The sequence below is a fragment of the Larimichthys crocea genome, chromosome XVIII, assembly GCF_000972845.2.
Source record: "Larimichthys crocea isolate SSNF chromosome XVIII, L_crocea_2.0, whole genome shotgun sequence".
Taxonomy (NCBI): Eukaryota; Metazoa; Chordata; class Actinopteri; family Sciaenidae; genus Larimichthys; species Larimichthys crocea.
In genome coordinates, this window is record NC_040028.1 from 8,167,366 (window position 1) to 8,182,834 (window position 15,469).

Genomic DNA, 15,469 nt, shown 5'->3' on the forward strand with positions numbered 1-15,469 from the left:
CACCAGTGAATTACATATTTTATTTGTGCTTCTAATTTCTATTTGTGCACGACATGTTGAATTAGATACAAGCTAACTGACATCCATGCTGTCAAGGGTAAAAGTCCATTTTACTTTAAAGAGCTCTTTGCATTAGCAACAGACTTACATTGGTTTAATGATCACTGTGACCTGCAGGGGCTGCTGGCGAGGCTTTGACAGTTGCATACCTGGTTGACTTAAACCATTGTTTGTCTTGTGTCTTTGTTTACTCTGATTCTGATGATGACACAGTAAACATCAGTCTCTTTGCATAATTGAGGTCTGTGAATTAATCTATGTGCTCTGGTACTTTCCCTGTTCTGTTTTTGTACTTCAGGTCTTGAAAAATATACAGTTGGATTATTTTTCTGCTTGCTCATGCTTATGCTTATATAGAGCCTGTTCTTGGTCCCACAGTTTTCACAAACATACATCAAAATGTTCCCACAAGCCTCCTTTTTCTTAAAATGTACAATTGTAAGCCACAGGAAACACAGCTTTGACTCTTAATTGATAAATGTTGAGCACTGTTACACTGACATTCATTGCCATAGAAACAGAAAGCTAAAACCTTCACTTTTCCTCTTTTAACCTTATGTTTCTCCCTTAATTCAATTTAATATAACAAGACTATATCTAAAGATTTTATATATCCTCATGTGTTGGTACTTTTGTTATGCCTCACAGTGTACAAATGTAAAAGACATTGATTACCCAGCTCATACAGGTCTATCATGTTTGACTTCTCTATCTGAGTCTTGTGCAGAGCAGGTTTTCTGGCTGACGATGTTGTTGCTGCTTCTTAAAGGCACAGCCTCCTGGAGGTAAAAACTCTAGGGTTCAAACCACGGTTTAGCTGTAATGCTTAATGGTTTATAAACCTTAGGTTTGCCTCACAATCAAAGCTAGTTAATTAGGGAATTGTAGGTACATTCACATTTTCTTTCAACCAAAGCAAACACTTTTTTTTTTCAGCAAGTTTCCCTTTTCTACTTCTTTCATAGAAGAAAATACTTTTGCTCACCAATGGGGAAAAATAAAATGCTGCATTGATTTTGATTAATATTTCAACATGTACTGTATGCTCTCTTAGATAGCAGTGTTGCAAACACAAACTTATTGGCATGAAACCAGAATAATAACCTGTTTCCCCTGCAATATTTCCAGGAACTTGGTAATGCATACCGTGTTCTGTGTTGGAGGGTCTTTGTCATAGGTTCTGGACCTAAAGTTGTCCCTGCTCCTGGGCTAGTACTTTACAATAAAACTATCAGAGCAGAGTTTGTAGGGCTCAGTATCTGTATCTTTAAATTATGCATATATCATCTCTACCCTGTGATGTTTTTCCCCAGTAATCACATTTCAGGTTTAAACTGTGTTTACAAACAAATAAAACTAATTACTCATATTTAACTCCTTTTTATAATCAAGAAAAACCACTTTGGTCTTGTGTTTTACAAAGCTACACTACAGTCTACATTTGACCACAGACGTCCAATAGATGCAGCTTTTGAATGAGATGATAAAACTCTTTTACTTCTCAATAAACATCCATTTTAAACATTCTCCACCATTCTCATTACAAGATGAGCCTTGTATTTTAAAAAGGCGAAAATAAACTGTTTATGGATATGTTGGAAGTAAAGTACTAGGCCGGTGCTAAAGTATTTTAATGTTCCTGCGAAATGACAGTGGCAAAAAATAACATGAAGGTCAGCGACATTTCATTAACTGTATCTTATTTAAGGGCATCAAACACAAAACAGGCTTTGCGTTTGGAGTGTTATTGGCTCAGACAAATAAACATAATGCCATCCACTCCTTGAATGGTTTTCATGTGCCAGATGTGCCTGCATATTTTTTATTCACATTTGGTATTTAGTCATGGCGTGGCCTGTGAGCTTTCATTTCCTCTGTGAGACTGTAAATAAGCCCAGCATCCTCTGGGAGTGACTACATAAAACACTCTGTGGTTAGCAGACCTCAGTGCCTGCCAGAGGCATAGCTAAACCATGGACGCTTCACTTCTATCAAGTAAAGGCAATATCCTAGACATCTCTGTTTATCTAGCAGTAGAACACACTATCAAACGACAATCCTACTATAAAAAAAAAAGAAAAAAACGTATAAAAAGCAAATGTCTGAGGGACTGCAGTGATAAACAATATAAAGGAAAATAAAAAAAGGAAGTTGGGAGATTTTTATCTTTGCATGTTTTGTAGAAGGAGATTGTGTTTTCTAACCAGCCAAAAGACATCAATTATACAATTTTGATCTGATTTAGATCAGTGATTAATCATAACATAACATTTAGTATTTGATTATGCCATCTCTTTTCCTTTATTTCCAGGAGAATGAGAATGTTTCACAGGTTATCACCATAAAGAGAAATGTTTAGGTGGGTAGGAAAGAGCAGGTTTATTTTGTACCCTCATTCGTTCTGCAGTTTTGAGTAATCTCTCTTTTCTGATGCTCCCTTGGACTTGACTTGGCACGTGTGTTTGGAGCGGTTGATTTCACTTTTAAATATTCCTTTTCTCTGGAGGTCTCAGCCCCTTGTGATGTGACCTGCATGACTAATTCCATTTAAAGGGGAATAACATGCATTAGGGCTCTCACTTTTCTGCCTCGCATTTGCATAATTTTGTTTGGCAACTTGGAAAACGGCCATTAACAGCACTAAGACACACACTGTAAAGGATAGGAACGGAGGCAGATCAATACTTCATTTCAACGTCTTTAGCAGCATCGGGGTTCAGATCAGGAGGCATTCACTAATTCAAATTCGTGCAGGAGTCTTGTGATGCTACCATTAGTTCCTGATAAGAAAACACCGTTGTACTGCCTCTCTTAATCTCTGACAGACACGTTCACTCGATCAATAGTCTTTTACTTTTTTGTTGCAAAGACAAGATTGATTGCCAGGAGTTGCTTGTGCTCAATTCTACTTCTCACACTCCTCATTATTGTTTCAATTAGGCATTCTCTGGAGACTTTGGTCGGGGTAGCATTGAAAAGCGGTGACCCCCTGTGATTCACATCAAACACCGGATGTTTGGCAGAACAACCTTTGACACCAACTTTATTCAGGTCAAGAAGTGGAAACGCCATCCAAACAAGTGGATTAAGTAGGCTGGGGGCTGACGGCGGGAAGCGCAGGCATGACTGGGGGAAGTTGCGACTCGCGCCAGTGAGGAGGATAATCACAACGTTACCTTCTCATGAATTATTAAGTACCCTGTGTCTATTTTAGTCCGATTGAAAATGCTGCATTTTTATCCATGGGTCTGAGGCAGTGTGCAAGGGTGTGTGTGTGTGAGTGTGTGTTTTTTTTTCTTTTTTTGACAGCTGTATTACTGCTGATAAGCGAGACTGTGTGAGCTGATCAAGTAGTGAGACAAGCGTTCAGAGCAGTAGCAGTAGCAGCACAGCAGCAGCAGCGCTCTAGTCACTAGGAGCCGTGGCGGCAGAAGCAGCAGCAGCACTATCAGTCACAGCAGAGGCAGCAGCGGCAGCAGCAGCAACAAACTCTCTCCTGTCTTTTTCTCTTCTTTCTGGAGTTGTTTCCTGCTCAGAGGACAAAAGCCAAGGAAGTAGGAGGGAAGTGATCCAGGGCTGATAGCTGCCATCAAAAACAAAACCAAAACGCAGACCTGGCTGCCCCCATGCCTATCGAATTTGTTTGCAAAATCAAATTTGCAGAGGAGGATGAGAAGCAGAAAAGCAACCAGGATGGGGACAAGGAGAGCCTGATCGAGGAGAGCTGCACACCTCCGGCTAAGGACTTGGCTGGGTTTGCTAACTCCTGCTCCCTTCATGGGATTAACCACATCTTTGTCTCTGGTCGCCTGGGCATCCGGCAGACTCTCTGGGCTCTTGCCTTTTTGACATCACTGGCGCTGTTTCTGTACCAAGCGGCTAAGTGTGCCATCTCTTACCTGGAACACCCTCATGTCACAGCTCTGAATGAAGAGGCGACCCCGGAGATGGTTTTCCCCGCTGTGACCATCTGCAACATCAACCGCTTTCGCTTCTCCGCGCTCACCGATGCCGACATCTACCACCTGGCTAACTTGACAGGTCTGCCTCCCAAAAACAAGGATGGGCACAAACCTACTGATTTAATGTATCCTGCTCCTGACATGCAGGACATCTTCAACAGGACAGGACATCAGTTAGAAGAGATGCTCAAGAGCTGCAATTTCAGTGGACAGAACTGTTCGGTCGAGGACTTCTCTGTGGTGAGTGAAAAAGTTTCTCAAAGTTCTGTTTAGTTTTCCCATAGTCTGTGGCAGACGTATTGCATTACTCCATCATGATATATTGGCTATGTTAAAACTTTTTCTTATAAAACAATTTGAGTAAAAGTCAATATTTCACATTTTATCATACATATATAACTTTACAAGACTCGTCTTGTTCATACAAAACTGCCAGTGAGCAAGAAATCAAAATGAACACTTTAAGGCAAAAGCAATTGAAAGTCTCTTTCGGCTTGTACTCATCTCCAGGGGACATGAGGTTCCCACGATAGATTTCTGCATGCAAGATTCATGGCTTTGGCTCATTCATTGAGCTGTATCTCTTCTCACTAAGTTCCAAGCAGCAACAGTGTTTCTCTCCAGCCGTGTGCCTGTACCAGAATCTATTATGTCAAAGAACAAAGGCTGCTCCTGAAGAGAAAGAAAAAACACAGAGCTGTTGTATATGGTTGTATACTTTCTCGAAGGCAAACTGTGCTTTAATGCTGCCTCAAACTCCAGTAGCTGAGAGTGCATGGCAACAAAATTGTCATCGAAAATAGCCGAGTCTTTTTCCCTTCTTTTCCATCTCTCCCCGTAGCTCCCCCTCACTCTTTCTGACATTGCAGAGAAGCTGCCTCTCTCTCTCTGTCTCTCTCTCTCTCTCTCTCTCTCTCTCTCTCTCTCTCTGAGCTCTTGTACCTTTCAGGAAGGGAAGGAGTAATGCTTCTTCAACGTTGTATTTCAATCCTGCCGCTGTTAAGATTAAATATTTAAAGACAGACATACATGATTTTTGCATTAGCCAGATTGACTAAAAGGAATGAAACAATTTCCATGAGAGAAGGAAAGTGTGTGTGTGTGACAGGGAGAGAGAGAGAGAGGGAGAGAGAGAGAGAAAGATCAGGTGAAAGAGGGAGAGTTTGTGCCTGTGTTCTGTGCACTATTTATTAAAGGCACTGTCCTTGCAGGAGATGGATTTCCCCATCTCTCCTGCAGGAATAGGAATATGCAATTGCTTTAGTGATGATGAAGTGCGGGTGTCAAGTCTTAATAGGGTATGTTGAACATTGATATGCTCACCTTCCTGAGACCTAAAGATTCTGTCCTATCACATGGATGGCACTACATTACCTCTGATGTGCCAAATTACACCAAGGAAGTAATGACATCTCACTGCCTCTCATTTGGTTTTTCTAACAGCGTATTCAGATATTTATTCTTTTTTGTTGTTCCTACTATCTTCTCTATGGAGATGTAATATTATTTGTGACATAAGAATGGATCGTACTCTTAGAAATATTCTCTGTTGTTCTATCAGGCAAAAAGAAAATGTTCCTCAAGGCAGCTGAAAAGTTTGACTACATTCAGTTTGAAGCAACTCTAAAGTCTTTTGGGGTGGCAGTAGCTCCTCAGACCAGGTCCGGAACAGACCACAGTACACAATGTGGACTAGTAGTTTGAGAGGATCCAGTTCACCTGGCTCCAGAGGTGCCCTTGACCAGTGCAGTGGGTGCCACTATGTGGCAGTCCCATCACGCTAAAATCTCTCCTCTCTCTCTTGCGTGTCTCTGTGTGTGCATGTCTGTGTGTAAACAGTATAATGAAGTGAAAAATGAAGTGAATTCCCCCCTTGGGGATTAATGAAGTAATTCTCCCTCGAAAAGTTTATAATGTGCTTCTAGCACGTTTGATGGCAATGTCCTCTGACACTTTGACACTCAGTGCTCCGTGAGTACATCAATTAGTGGACTATTCTGACATCCCGAAAATGTCTGTCCCATGTCAGTCTCTGAATCGTCCTATAGCCCTCTTTGGACACTGTGTGACTTCATCATAGATTAAGATCCTGTTTAAAGTCCCCTAAGCTGCTGTTTCCTCTCTGTCGGCTATATGATCTACATTTTCAAGGGCTGTCAGTTAGATTTGTTACAGGCTACTTGCTGCTTCCACGCATGAGAAATCATTTGCTCCGAGTCCTGGTGGGGAGTGCACAGAGAGGAAGGACTGGGAGTTATGAGTCCAGGCAGGAGAGCCGAATGTAAAAGTACAAATGAAACACGCACTCCCTCCTCTGTTCATGAGTGTGTGTGTTTTGTTAGTACAAATCTCACATCATTTGTTACAACAAGGAAGCCATCGTGCTATTAATCACATGCAAGCATGTACGAACTTACACACACACACATACAAAAATCTCCTGTGGACATCGGCCATTATTCTTTCTCTCATGGGACCCTCTGTCAGGATTGGCTTCTTGTAATGTGTTTTCATTCGATTGATCATTCTGGGAGCTCCAGATGTTTTATTTTGGTAATAGCTGCATGGATGTGGGGCTCCTGGGGAAAATTGAATGATGAAATGTAATTGCAGTGTTTTCTGACAGTTTGGCTCTTCAGACCATGTTTTGTGGAATATATACCTCTGGTTAGCATTTAGTTTTATTCCACAAAGAATTTCAAGTAATTGCTGATGATTTAGTTCATTATTATTATTGTAAATTCAGTCGAAACCCACTATCTGAAACACAAGCTTTAAAATCCAAGCTAAATAAATATTTGGAATAAATACAGTAAATATTTTTTTCTTCCCATTTGAGATTAGTAGCCCATTATAGGAAAATATTGCCCTGAATGCATTCACTGTTCAAATCAGTTAAATAAGTACAAGTCTGACTGCTCTAATTTATGGCAGGAAAATACATAATCACACAGCAGAGAAATTTGTCTTCCTCTTTCCAGCATCGTGGACCGGCGTGATTATTTGACGTAGGTAATAAGGCCATTCTTTATAATTAAAGATTACATTATTGACTTGGATTAATCACAGAAGATAAAGCTGATTCAACAAGCCATGAATAAATAGATTATTTTTCTTCCAGTCTAACTCTGAATAATTGTTTGTCTATTGTGTGGCGCTGTCGCAGAGATGAGCAGCGAGCCCTTTGGCTTTTTTTTAAACACAGCTCTGAATTGGTTTGCTCTGACTCTCAGCTGTGTTTGCTGCTGCATTATCAGATTTTGCTCTCAGCAAGGACAGATCCCTTCTGCATATATTCATGGAGATAACTAAACAGCTATAGGGTGGCATCCGAGGCGATCTATAAAAACCTGGGTTAACGGGGACAACACTGAAGACCTCTCCACCTGCAATTTGTCATTACACTGACTGAAGCCCCTACTGTGTGTTTTATAGATAATTTAATGTTTAATAGTATAAGCCAGACACGATGTTCATCCCCCATCTTTCATCCCTCCTTCATAGCAGGATAAAAAATTAAACCAACCATATTAATGTAAAGAAATGGCACAAGAGAGACATTACTGTAAATTGATTGAAGTAAATGCACTTTCCTTTGTGTTGTTCATCAAAAAAGAAAAATGTGAAGGAAAAGGAAAAAAGAAATTTACAACCTAAAGAAGAACTTTAAAGTTCAGTTTTGTCGATAACATGCAAAACCTAGAGTACTTTGCACATTGACTAGGGAATCATTTAAATGTTTGAAAATCTACCTACAGTTTAGTGTACCATCATTGCACAGTATGACACTTTAAAGTACAATCACACATATATGAGTAACTAAAACTACAAGATATGTGCTACAAGCTCCATTGCTTCAATTGTGAAACAAGTTTTGCATTTTCCTGCCGTGCTGAAGCCATGCCCAGATTTTATTTTTTTAAATTTCATATGAAAAGTCTCACCACTTCTCAATCTGATGTTGTGTGTAAAATATGTTTTTTGAGCTAGTGCATCTCTGATCTGTAATCGTACTTGTTAGTGCAAGAAATATCTTTGGCGTCGTCTCTGTGTGTCCTGTGAAACCCCCCATGCACAGGCTGTCTGAGTGTATATACATGCGAAAATGTGCTGTCTACATGTGCAGATGACTGTGAGAGTGACATCTACTTCCCTAGTGGTCTGCACACCCCTTCAACAGCATACCCACCCACTCATGCTCTCACACACACACACACACACGCACGCTCACGCCTCGCCAAGCCACCCACCTTCCCCCTGGTGGAGAGCGAGGCAGTGTGGGAGCGTGAAAGTGACTGGCTATCTGGACTGGCTTCGTCTCCAGCAGCCTGTCAATTAGCCGTCTACAGTTCCACTGCTGTGGGTGTCCCTGCAGCTTAGCATGCTGTTTGATATCTGATCCACACCTTAGAGGCTAGCACTCCCTCCAGCACACACACACACACACACACACACACACACACACACACAACCCATAAACAAACAAATACACAGTGTTTCTTTTCTTGTCTTTTTTCTTTCGTGCAAAATGCAAAAGCACCACTGATCACATATCTTTCAAGGCTAAAGGGAGGACTGCTTCTTGTGCAACCCACTTCGGCCCCACTGTACTCCTTCCCCACCTTCTCCTCCGCCTCCTCCTCCAGCATATGAGAGGAAGATGAATTACAGTGCAATTGGTTGGCTGCTCCTCCTGATATGCATCACCACTGTCTAATCAGATGAAGCCCACCTGTGACCAGCCACTGGATAACACCAATATGCAAACAGTTTATATTTGGGGAGATTTACCTTTTCTATCACTGCCTGAACCGGTTTTAAAACCTCTCACTGCGCCACGGTTTGGAGCGCTCGGTTTGATGAGGAGAATCTGCGGCTCAGGGACAGCTTTTAACTCACCGATAAAAGCTCCCGATGTTGTGGTACCGCTAAACCTCCTTCCTCTAACCCCTGGGACTCTTTTACTCACACAGACATTTGTCTCTTTCTGACAAGTCATACACCGAGCTGATGGTAGTGTTAATGTGGCTGCGCACACACACAAACGTGTATTTACAGTGTATCTAGTGCAAATAGAACGCTTCCCCATACAAGCACACACGGGTTTCGTCACAGATTGAGAGAGTTCGCTCACAAGATTGATCATGACTCCTGACTGGGTGCCCCTCCCTCTCTGAAGGATCAATACATCCTTCAGTCAGATTGCTTCCCTGCCCTTCCTACTCCAAGCCTGGTGTGACTAATTATCCTGTGCCTGTGTTTTGGGCCCAGTCTCTGCTGCATTTGTTAATGCTGCCAGAGTTGGTGAAGAATTTGATCTTTAGAACAAGATATCTGTTTGTTTTAGCACATATCCAGCCCAAATCAGTCAATATACACTGTCTACCTTTTTCCCTAAAGGGCGCTGAAATGATCGAGCAATACGAGATGACTCAGAGCTTGGGCTGTGTGGGGATGGGGAGGTATGAGTGGTTTGATAAAGTGAAATAAAATTTAGACTCAAATCCTAAAGTCGGATTAGAAGTTTTTCACATGTGGTCGATTGGAAAAACTGCTCCGACTGACTTATCATCCACTTAATAAAGAACAAGAGGGAATTTCAATGGAGATTGCACCCGTGGGCCTGATTAGATTACACTGAATTTAATTCAAAGATTACTTTGAATTAATTCTTGCAAATAAAAATCACGTCTCCGTGTTGTTTGGGTAATGATGTGTACTTTACGCATTTTTTCTCTTCTTGATTTGCATTTTGCAGACGCTCTGCATATTCACAGTACTAATACATTTCTGTAGCATTTTCCATATATAATACCACTTTGAAAGGTTTCATTTGTGGCCACATACAACACTGCCCACATTACCGGTATAATTCACCAGGATCACTTTAAAAAGAACCCATTAACCAGCGTATTTAGGAAAAGACTTTGATCTCTCTTTGGGAAAAGCTAATACGTAATTTCAGTAGTGCGTATGCATTTTTCTTAAAAATATATTTAACTTAAACTCCATTTTGCTTAATGAAGTATTCGAGCACTCCTGCCCATCCGTCATTTTTTTCCTCCAGTTTACAGTGATGATGAATAGCTTTCACTGTGCAGATAACTATGATTATGAAAGCCTTTGGCCAGCCACACTTTAAATGCACACTTTTCTTCTTAGCTGCCAATGTGAGCTTTTTATTTTGTCATGTCTCAGAGTCTCTGAATACATTAGTGGAAATTCCTCTGAAAAATTAACCAAGCTTGCTTTTAGGCCACCGTCACATAATGGGTTCGTGCTTCTTCATTTCCCTCGCTCGTACAGTTTAATTACTTTGCCAGAGATAGCGTGTGCAGTAGGTGGACAAAAAAATAGAGACACCTTGCAATGTTATTGGGCTCGCTGTGATAGTGTTCTTTTCATAAATGAAAACTAAGATCCATTAGTCCATCCAAATATAAACAACAGTAAAGTGTTTTCAACATCTTGATGAAAACTGACAGGCTAGAATCATAAATGGACTGATACCAAAGAAAATCTCTGTTTACTTTTCTTTTTATCACTGTCCAGCTGCACGGATGAAATTGCTTGGGCCAATATGGCTCACAGAAGGAGCATACATTTCAGATCATGGACTTGAGCCACTAAATTAGAAGTTTCAAATGAGAGCAATGTGTGGGATCATTTTGAGTCCACACCAGAAAGCATCAAACTTTAATGCTTAATGTCTTTTGGCAGCCATTTAAGAATTTGAACTAAAAGTGGGAAAAAACAAAAAACAATCTCAAACACTGTCAGCTGTCGCAAGAAAGATGAAGAAAGTGTTAAAACATTTTAAGGTGAGAGATGTCAAAAGGACAGCTAACAATACCAGAGCTAACATGAAAGAGTGAAAAATGGTTTGCCAACAGGGAAAACAATTAAGAGAGGCAGTTGTGGTGACGTTCTCTGTTAAATCAGGGATGTTGGCCAGATTATGTATCAAAAATGGACATTGTATCTATGATGTCACGTATATGTTTCTAAAGAGCTGTTGTGTAGCTCAGAGTGTGGTAGCAGTACTGCCTCCCAGATGCTCAAACATCTCTCAATCAAAGCAGCCATGCTGTTAATTCTGCTTAACATTAATCCTTAATATAATCTGAACAGGTAAGTGTAAAAAAGGTGAGACAGTACAGTTGTCATGAAGGTTGAAATTAGCTATAGAGACCAAAACTGTTTTTTGTACCGGGCTGTAAACATGTTTATTTTGCTGTGAAGTTGGACATTTTAATATGGGGGCTTATGGCGATTGACTCATTCTGTAGCCAGCCTCTAGTGGCTGTTCGAGGAACTGTAGTTTTTGACACTTCATATTGGCTTCACTTTACTTCACAGCCACAGAGACTGCCAATAGTGACTAGACTTTCCTTCCAAAGGTTTACTGAGCCAAGTATGAAGCAAAGCTTTAAATGTTCAGTTGTGTGCCAGTTTCTGTTTCTTCAAATTAAGTAAAGTAAAGTTAAAATTAAATGACAATATCTTTTTTCTAAATAACAGGGCAAGAAACTAAAAACTAAAATAGATATGGTCCAAACTCAAACTCTAAGTGTGAGACTATGTCAGAGAAGGGTTAAATCATCTTTGGAAACATCAAAAATCATCATTGCAGAAACACAAACATGGTACAATGTATTGTTCAGTGTTTCCACTCATTGTCAGCACGTCCTGTATATTTGATATTTTAAATAGGTTTGAAAATGTAGTAATCATGGCCAGTGCGACTTGGATGAAAATGTCAGTCGGCTACAATTCAGCCGATGGAAACAGCATATAGCACAAATGTCACAGTGAATATTTACCCCTGGCATAGTCTGAACATGAGGGCCTCATCTGTCCGCTTGGCTAGACACTCGGCCCTTATTCTCCTTATTCCGAATTATGTCTAATGTCACGGACGTGCCTGTGCCCCATGCTGCTTTTTCAGGTTTGATACCAGAAGCATTGCGCATCTCGTCGTCTCAACAAATGTGCTTTTTAACATCCCGTTTGTGTCTCTTTTTCCCTCTCTGGGCACATTACTGCTGGCTTCAGTTATGCAAACAATGTCTGAACTACAGTACATAAACACTAAGATGTCACGACAGGTGTGATATTATGTCTGAATCTATATGACTTTGTGGTGAAAACCACCTGAACAGACCTTTGTGTATGACTGTATTTGGCATACCCTCTGGCTTCCTCTTGGGAGACGCAAATGGCTTCAAGGTTGGGTCAGCAGCAAATGTGCCAAATACATTTTTTTTCCTCCCGTGTAATGTTGATACCGATTGAAAATCCATGACATTGTATATTACTTAATAATGTACACCAAGCCTATGGAACAATATTCTATGATAGAAAATGCTGAATAATTCAAGCTAATGCCTTCCTGATGTCAGTAGCACATACTGGCCTTCATGGAGGCCATTTGCTGTGGAGGGACCCTGTTTATGTCTCTGTACTGTTCTGCAAAGTCAGGAGGAATCAATGGCAGATTAAACATTTTCATCAACATCAAGCTTTTCTTTTTTCTTTTTTTTACTCCTATCTCATTGTGATTTATCAAACCAATATTATCGTAGAAACTGCAATTATTTTTTATAAACTAAACAACAGATTTGATTTGTGATCTACGTATTATTAAATAAGGATTTTCTTTTAATCGGTTACTTTTACTATTGTTACTACTTTTATGAACTGTTTTATAACTGTTTAGGTTGTTGTTTTGATATGGCTCGTGGCTTAATGTTTGGAGCTCTGTGCTGTAGCTGCTTGAGCCAATAGTTGCTAACTAATGCTTGAGCTGCTTCACACATCTAAAGCCTGGAGGTCCTGATTCAGAAAGGTTTGATGTGATGCATTTGAAACAAAAATTATAATAATAATGATAATAATAATAATAATAATAATAATAATAATAATAATAATAATGTGCTTAAGACTTTAACTTTGAACTCTGTCCGTTACCCGACACCTCAAGTTAGCTGCTAGCTACTGGTCTATAATGAGGTTGGTGTTTTGAAAAGCCCATTTACACAAAATGATTTATATCGTTCTACTATTTGTTGTTAAGTAAATTCACAGAATTAATTTGTTAGTTAGCTACAGTTGAATATATTTTCCAGGGAATTCAGTGGTCGCAGGTTTAACTTTCTGCTTGCTACAGCTCATTTAAACACTTAATTATATAAGTTATAATTAAAATTAAAATTGCAATTTGAAAGTTGGACATATTTAAATTACAATTTTGAAACAAGGACAATTAATTGATTGATGTGTCTTTTATCTCTCTTCTCTCTTCTCTTTACTTTCTTTTTCTTGCCCTTTTCTCTTACAATAATTAATTTGCCTTTATTGTTTCACACTTTAAAAATAGACACAGGCTCAAAAGATACAGCTCATTATACTCTCCAGGGATACAGTATGGATGTTACATGCAGACCTCCATGGTAACTGTAAATTTACCTTTTTTTCCCTCAACATACAATAACCTGTCATTCGTCTTTTTCTTTTTCTTTTTCTCTCGGGCGCATCATGTCTTATTTGGGTAACATGTGGGCTGTAAGGCTTTCACCTGATGTTGGCAGCTTTGTCGTCGGGGCATGTTGTCCATGTTGACAAAACACTTGACCTTCAGGTCGGCGAAATGTCATCTGATTTAGCACACCCAGTTTGAATTGCTATCCAAGCACTACGGTTAGGAATTGTCAGAGCAAACGCATTACAGTATAATGAGCTCGCTTAAAGCAGGAGAATCATGCACATCACAAGCCTTGGTATCATTTGGGTTTAACATTTGCATAGCTGTTACTGCATATCTACAGTATGTGTGTGTGTGCATGGTTCAATGTAATTGTCAAGAATATGAAGATAGATGAATTTCCATTACATCGTTTTCTTTAGCTTTGATACCGATTTGTTGGTCAAATATATGTGAAACATCCAGACCTCTTTTGCCATGGATAACACAGATTTATCTTTGAAATGGCATTCATGGTGAAGACTACGATCTCATCCGAAATGACTCAGTGCACGGAGGTCTTTAAACATTGAAGAGGCTACTGTAGATTTATCATTATACATGTATTATGCAATGTTAAAGTGCACAGTAGCTTCCAGTCCAGTATAACGTCTGTCAAACTGTATTTACCTACATTCCCCTACATGTCCTCCCCAACCCGCCTCACGTGACACCGAGCCACTCTTAGGCATGTTTGTTTAAACAAGCGTGTAACTGTAGTCGTGTTACCCGATGGTGTTGTCAAGATTAATTCTGTGTTTTCCTAATGCATGCTAATGAGAAAGTTGTGTGCATTTGATTGTCAATAACATGAAATACGGCCTTGCTCCCTAAATGCTGTCTCCGTTCAATAACCTATTAAAGTTGAATCACAGATAACTTGGCGCGCATCAGGAAAGCAATCTGAAATTTGTGCTGACATTGATCCAGCAGGAAAGAGACCTATTGCTCCGATTAACACTGTTGCCCCAGGAGAGGAGTCCCTTGGCCATTAATAGTCCACAGTCCTAGATTATACTTAGACCATATAAAATGCTTTTATTTATGAGACACATAGGGGAAAAGCATCACGGATATAGACTAGTATCAACCTTTCCATCTGTGGGACAGTTGGTGATCAGTGTGTTTCATTTCCTGGTAATATTATTACTATTCACTTATTATACAGTCGCATCCAGTGTTGGACTATGAGATGCATATTTATGCTAAGAAATATTATAATCATAAACTTCATGTAAAGCCAACAGCTAACAAAATGATTGGAAAGATAAATGTTTTATCAAACATGACTGAAATTCGTATGAAAAGTATTTCTATTAACCAATTTAGCTTTTTCTTAACCACCTTACAACTACAGCCCTGTCTCATAGAAAGTGTTTATATACTACTAATGCGCAAAACCAAACACATTTGAGCGAAACTATTTTAATCAACACCTTCCAAGTCAGAATATATTCATACTGAAAGTATAATTAAAATGTTCAGCACCATATTTCACTTGTTTTCCCTCCATCATCTATTGTGTCAGATTTGAGAGGCTCTATTTACAGAATGTGGCAGAAATATATGAATATAAAAATACAGCTTTTTATATCTACTGACACCATGAGTTCATCATGTTTCTACAGTAGCCCTGAATGGACAAAATAAACACCGGTTTTAATGGTGGTTGTAGTCATTAACCACTAGGTGCCACTAAATTGTACAGACAATAGTTACATTTTGGCAACAAAAGCATTTTTGTTAAGATTCGGGAAAGACTGGAGCTTCAGTTAAAGTTGAGGTCAGTCATACTGAAGATAGTTGATTGTTGAGTCTCATTCCCAGCACTAAGGTCGCTCTGTTTGTTTCGCACTGGGAATCGGTAATGAGGCTCAAAAGCCAGCATAATTTTTCTCCAGCATGACCGACCTTACCTTTAAAT

General features: G+C 39.7%; 1 protein-coding gene across 1 annotated transcript in view; it reads left to right on the forward strand.

Moving 5' to 3' along the window:
* The first annotated feature begins 1,181 nt into the window (after positions 1-1,181).
* The window catches only part of asic4a (acid-sensing (proton-gated) ion channel family member 4a), an 80,517-nt gene continuing 66,229 nt past the window's right edge, over positions 1,182-15,469 (forward strand). The window contains exon 1 of the mRNA XM_010740987.3: positions 1,182-4,262. Coding sequence (XP_010739289.3) covers positions 3,687-4,262 — 576 coding nt within the window. The 5' untranslated portion in view covers positions 1,182-3,686. The remainder of the gene's footprint in view (positions 4,263-15,469) is intronic.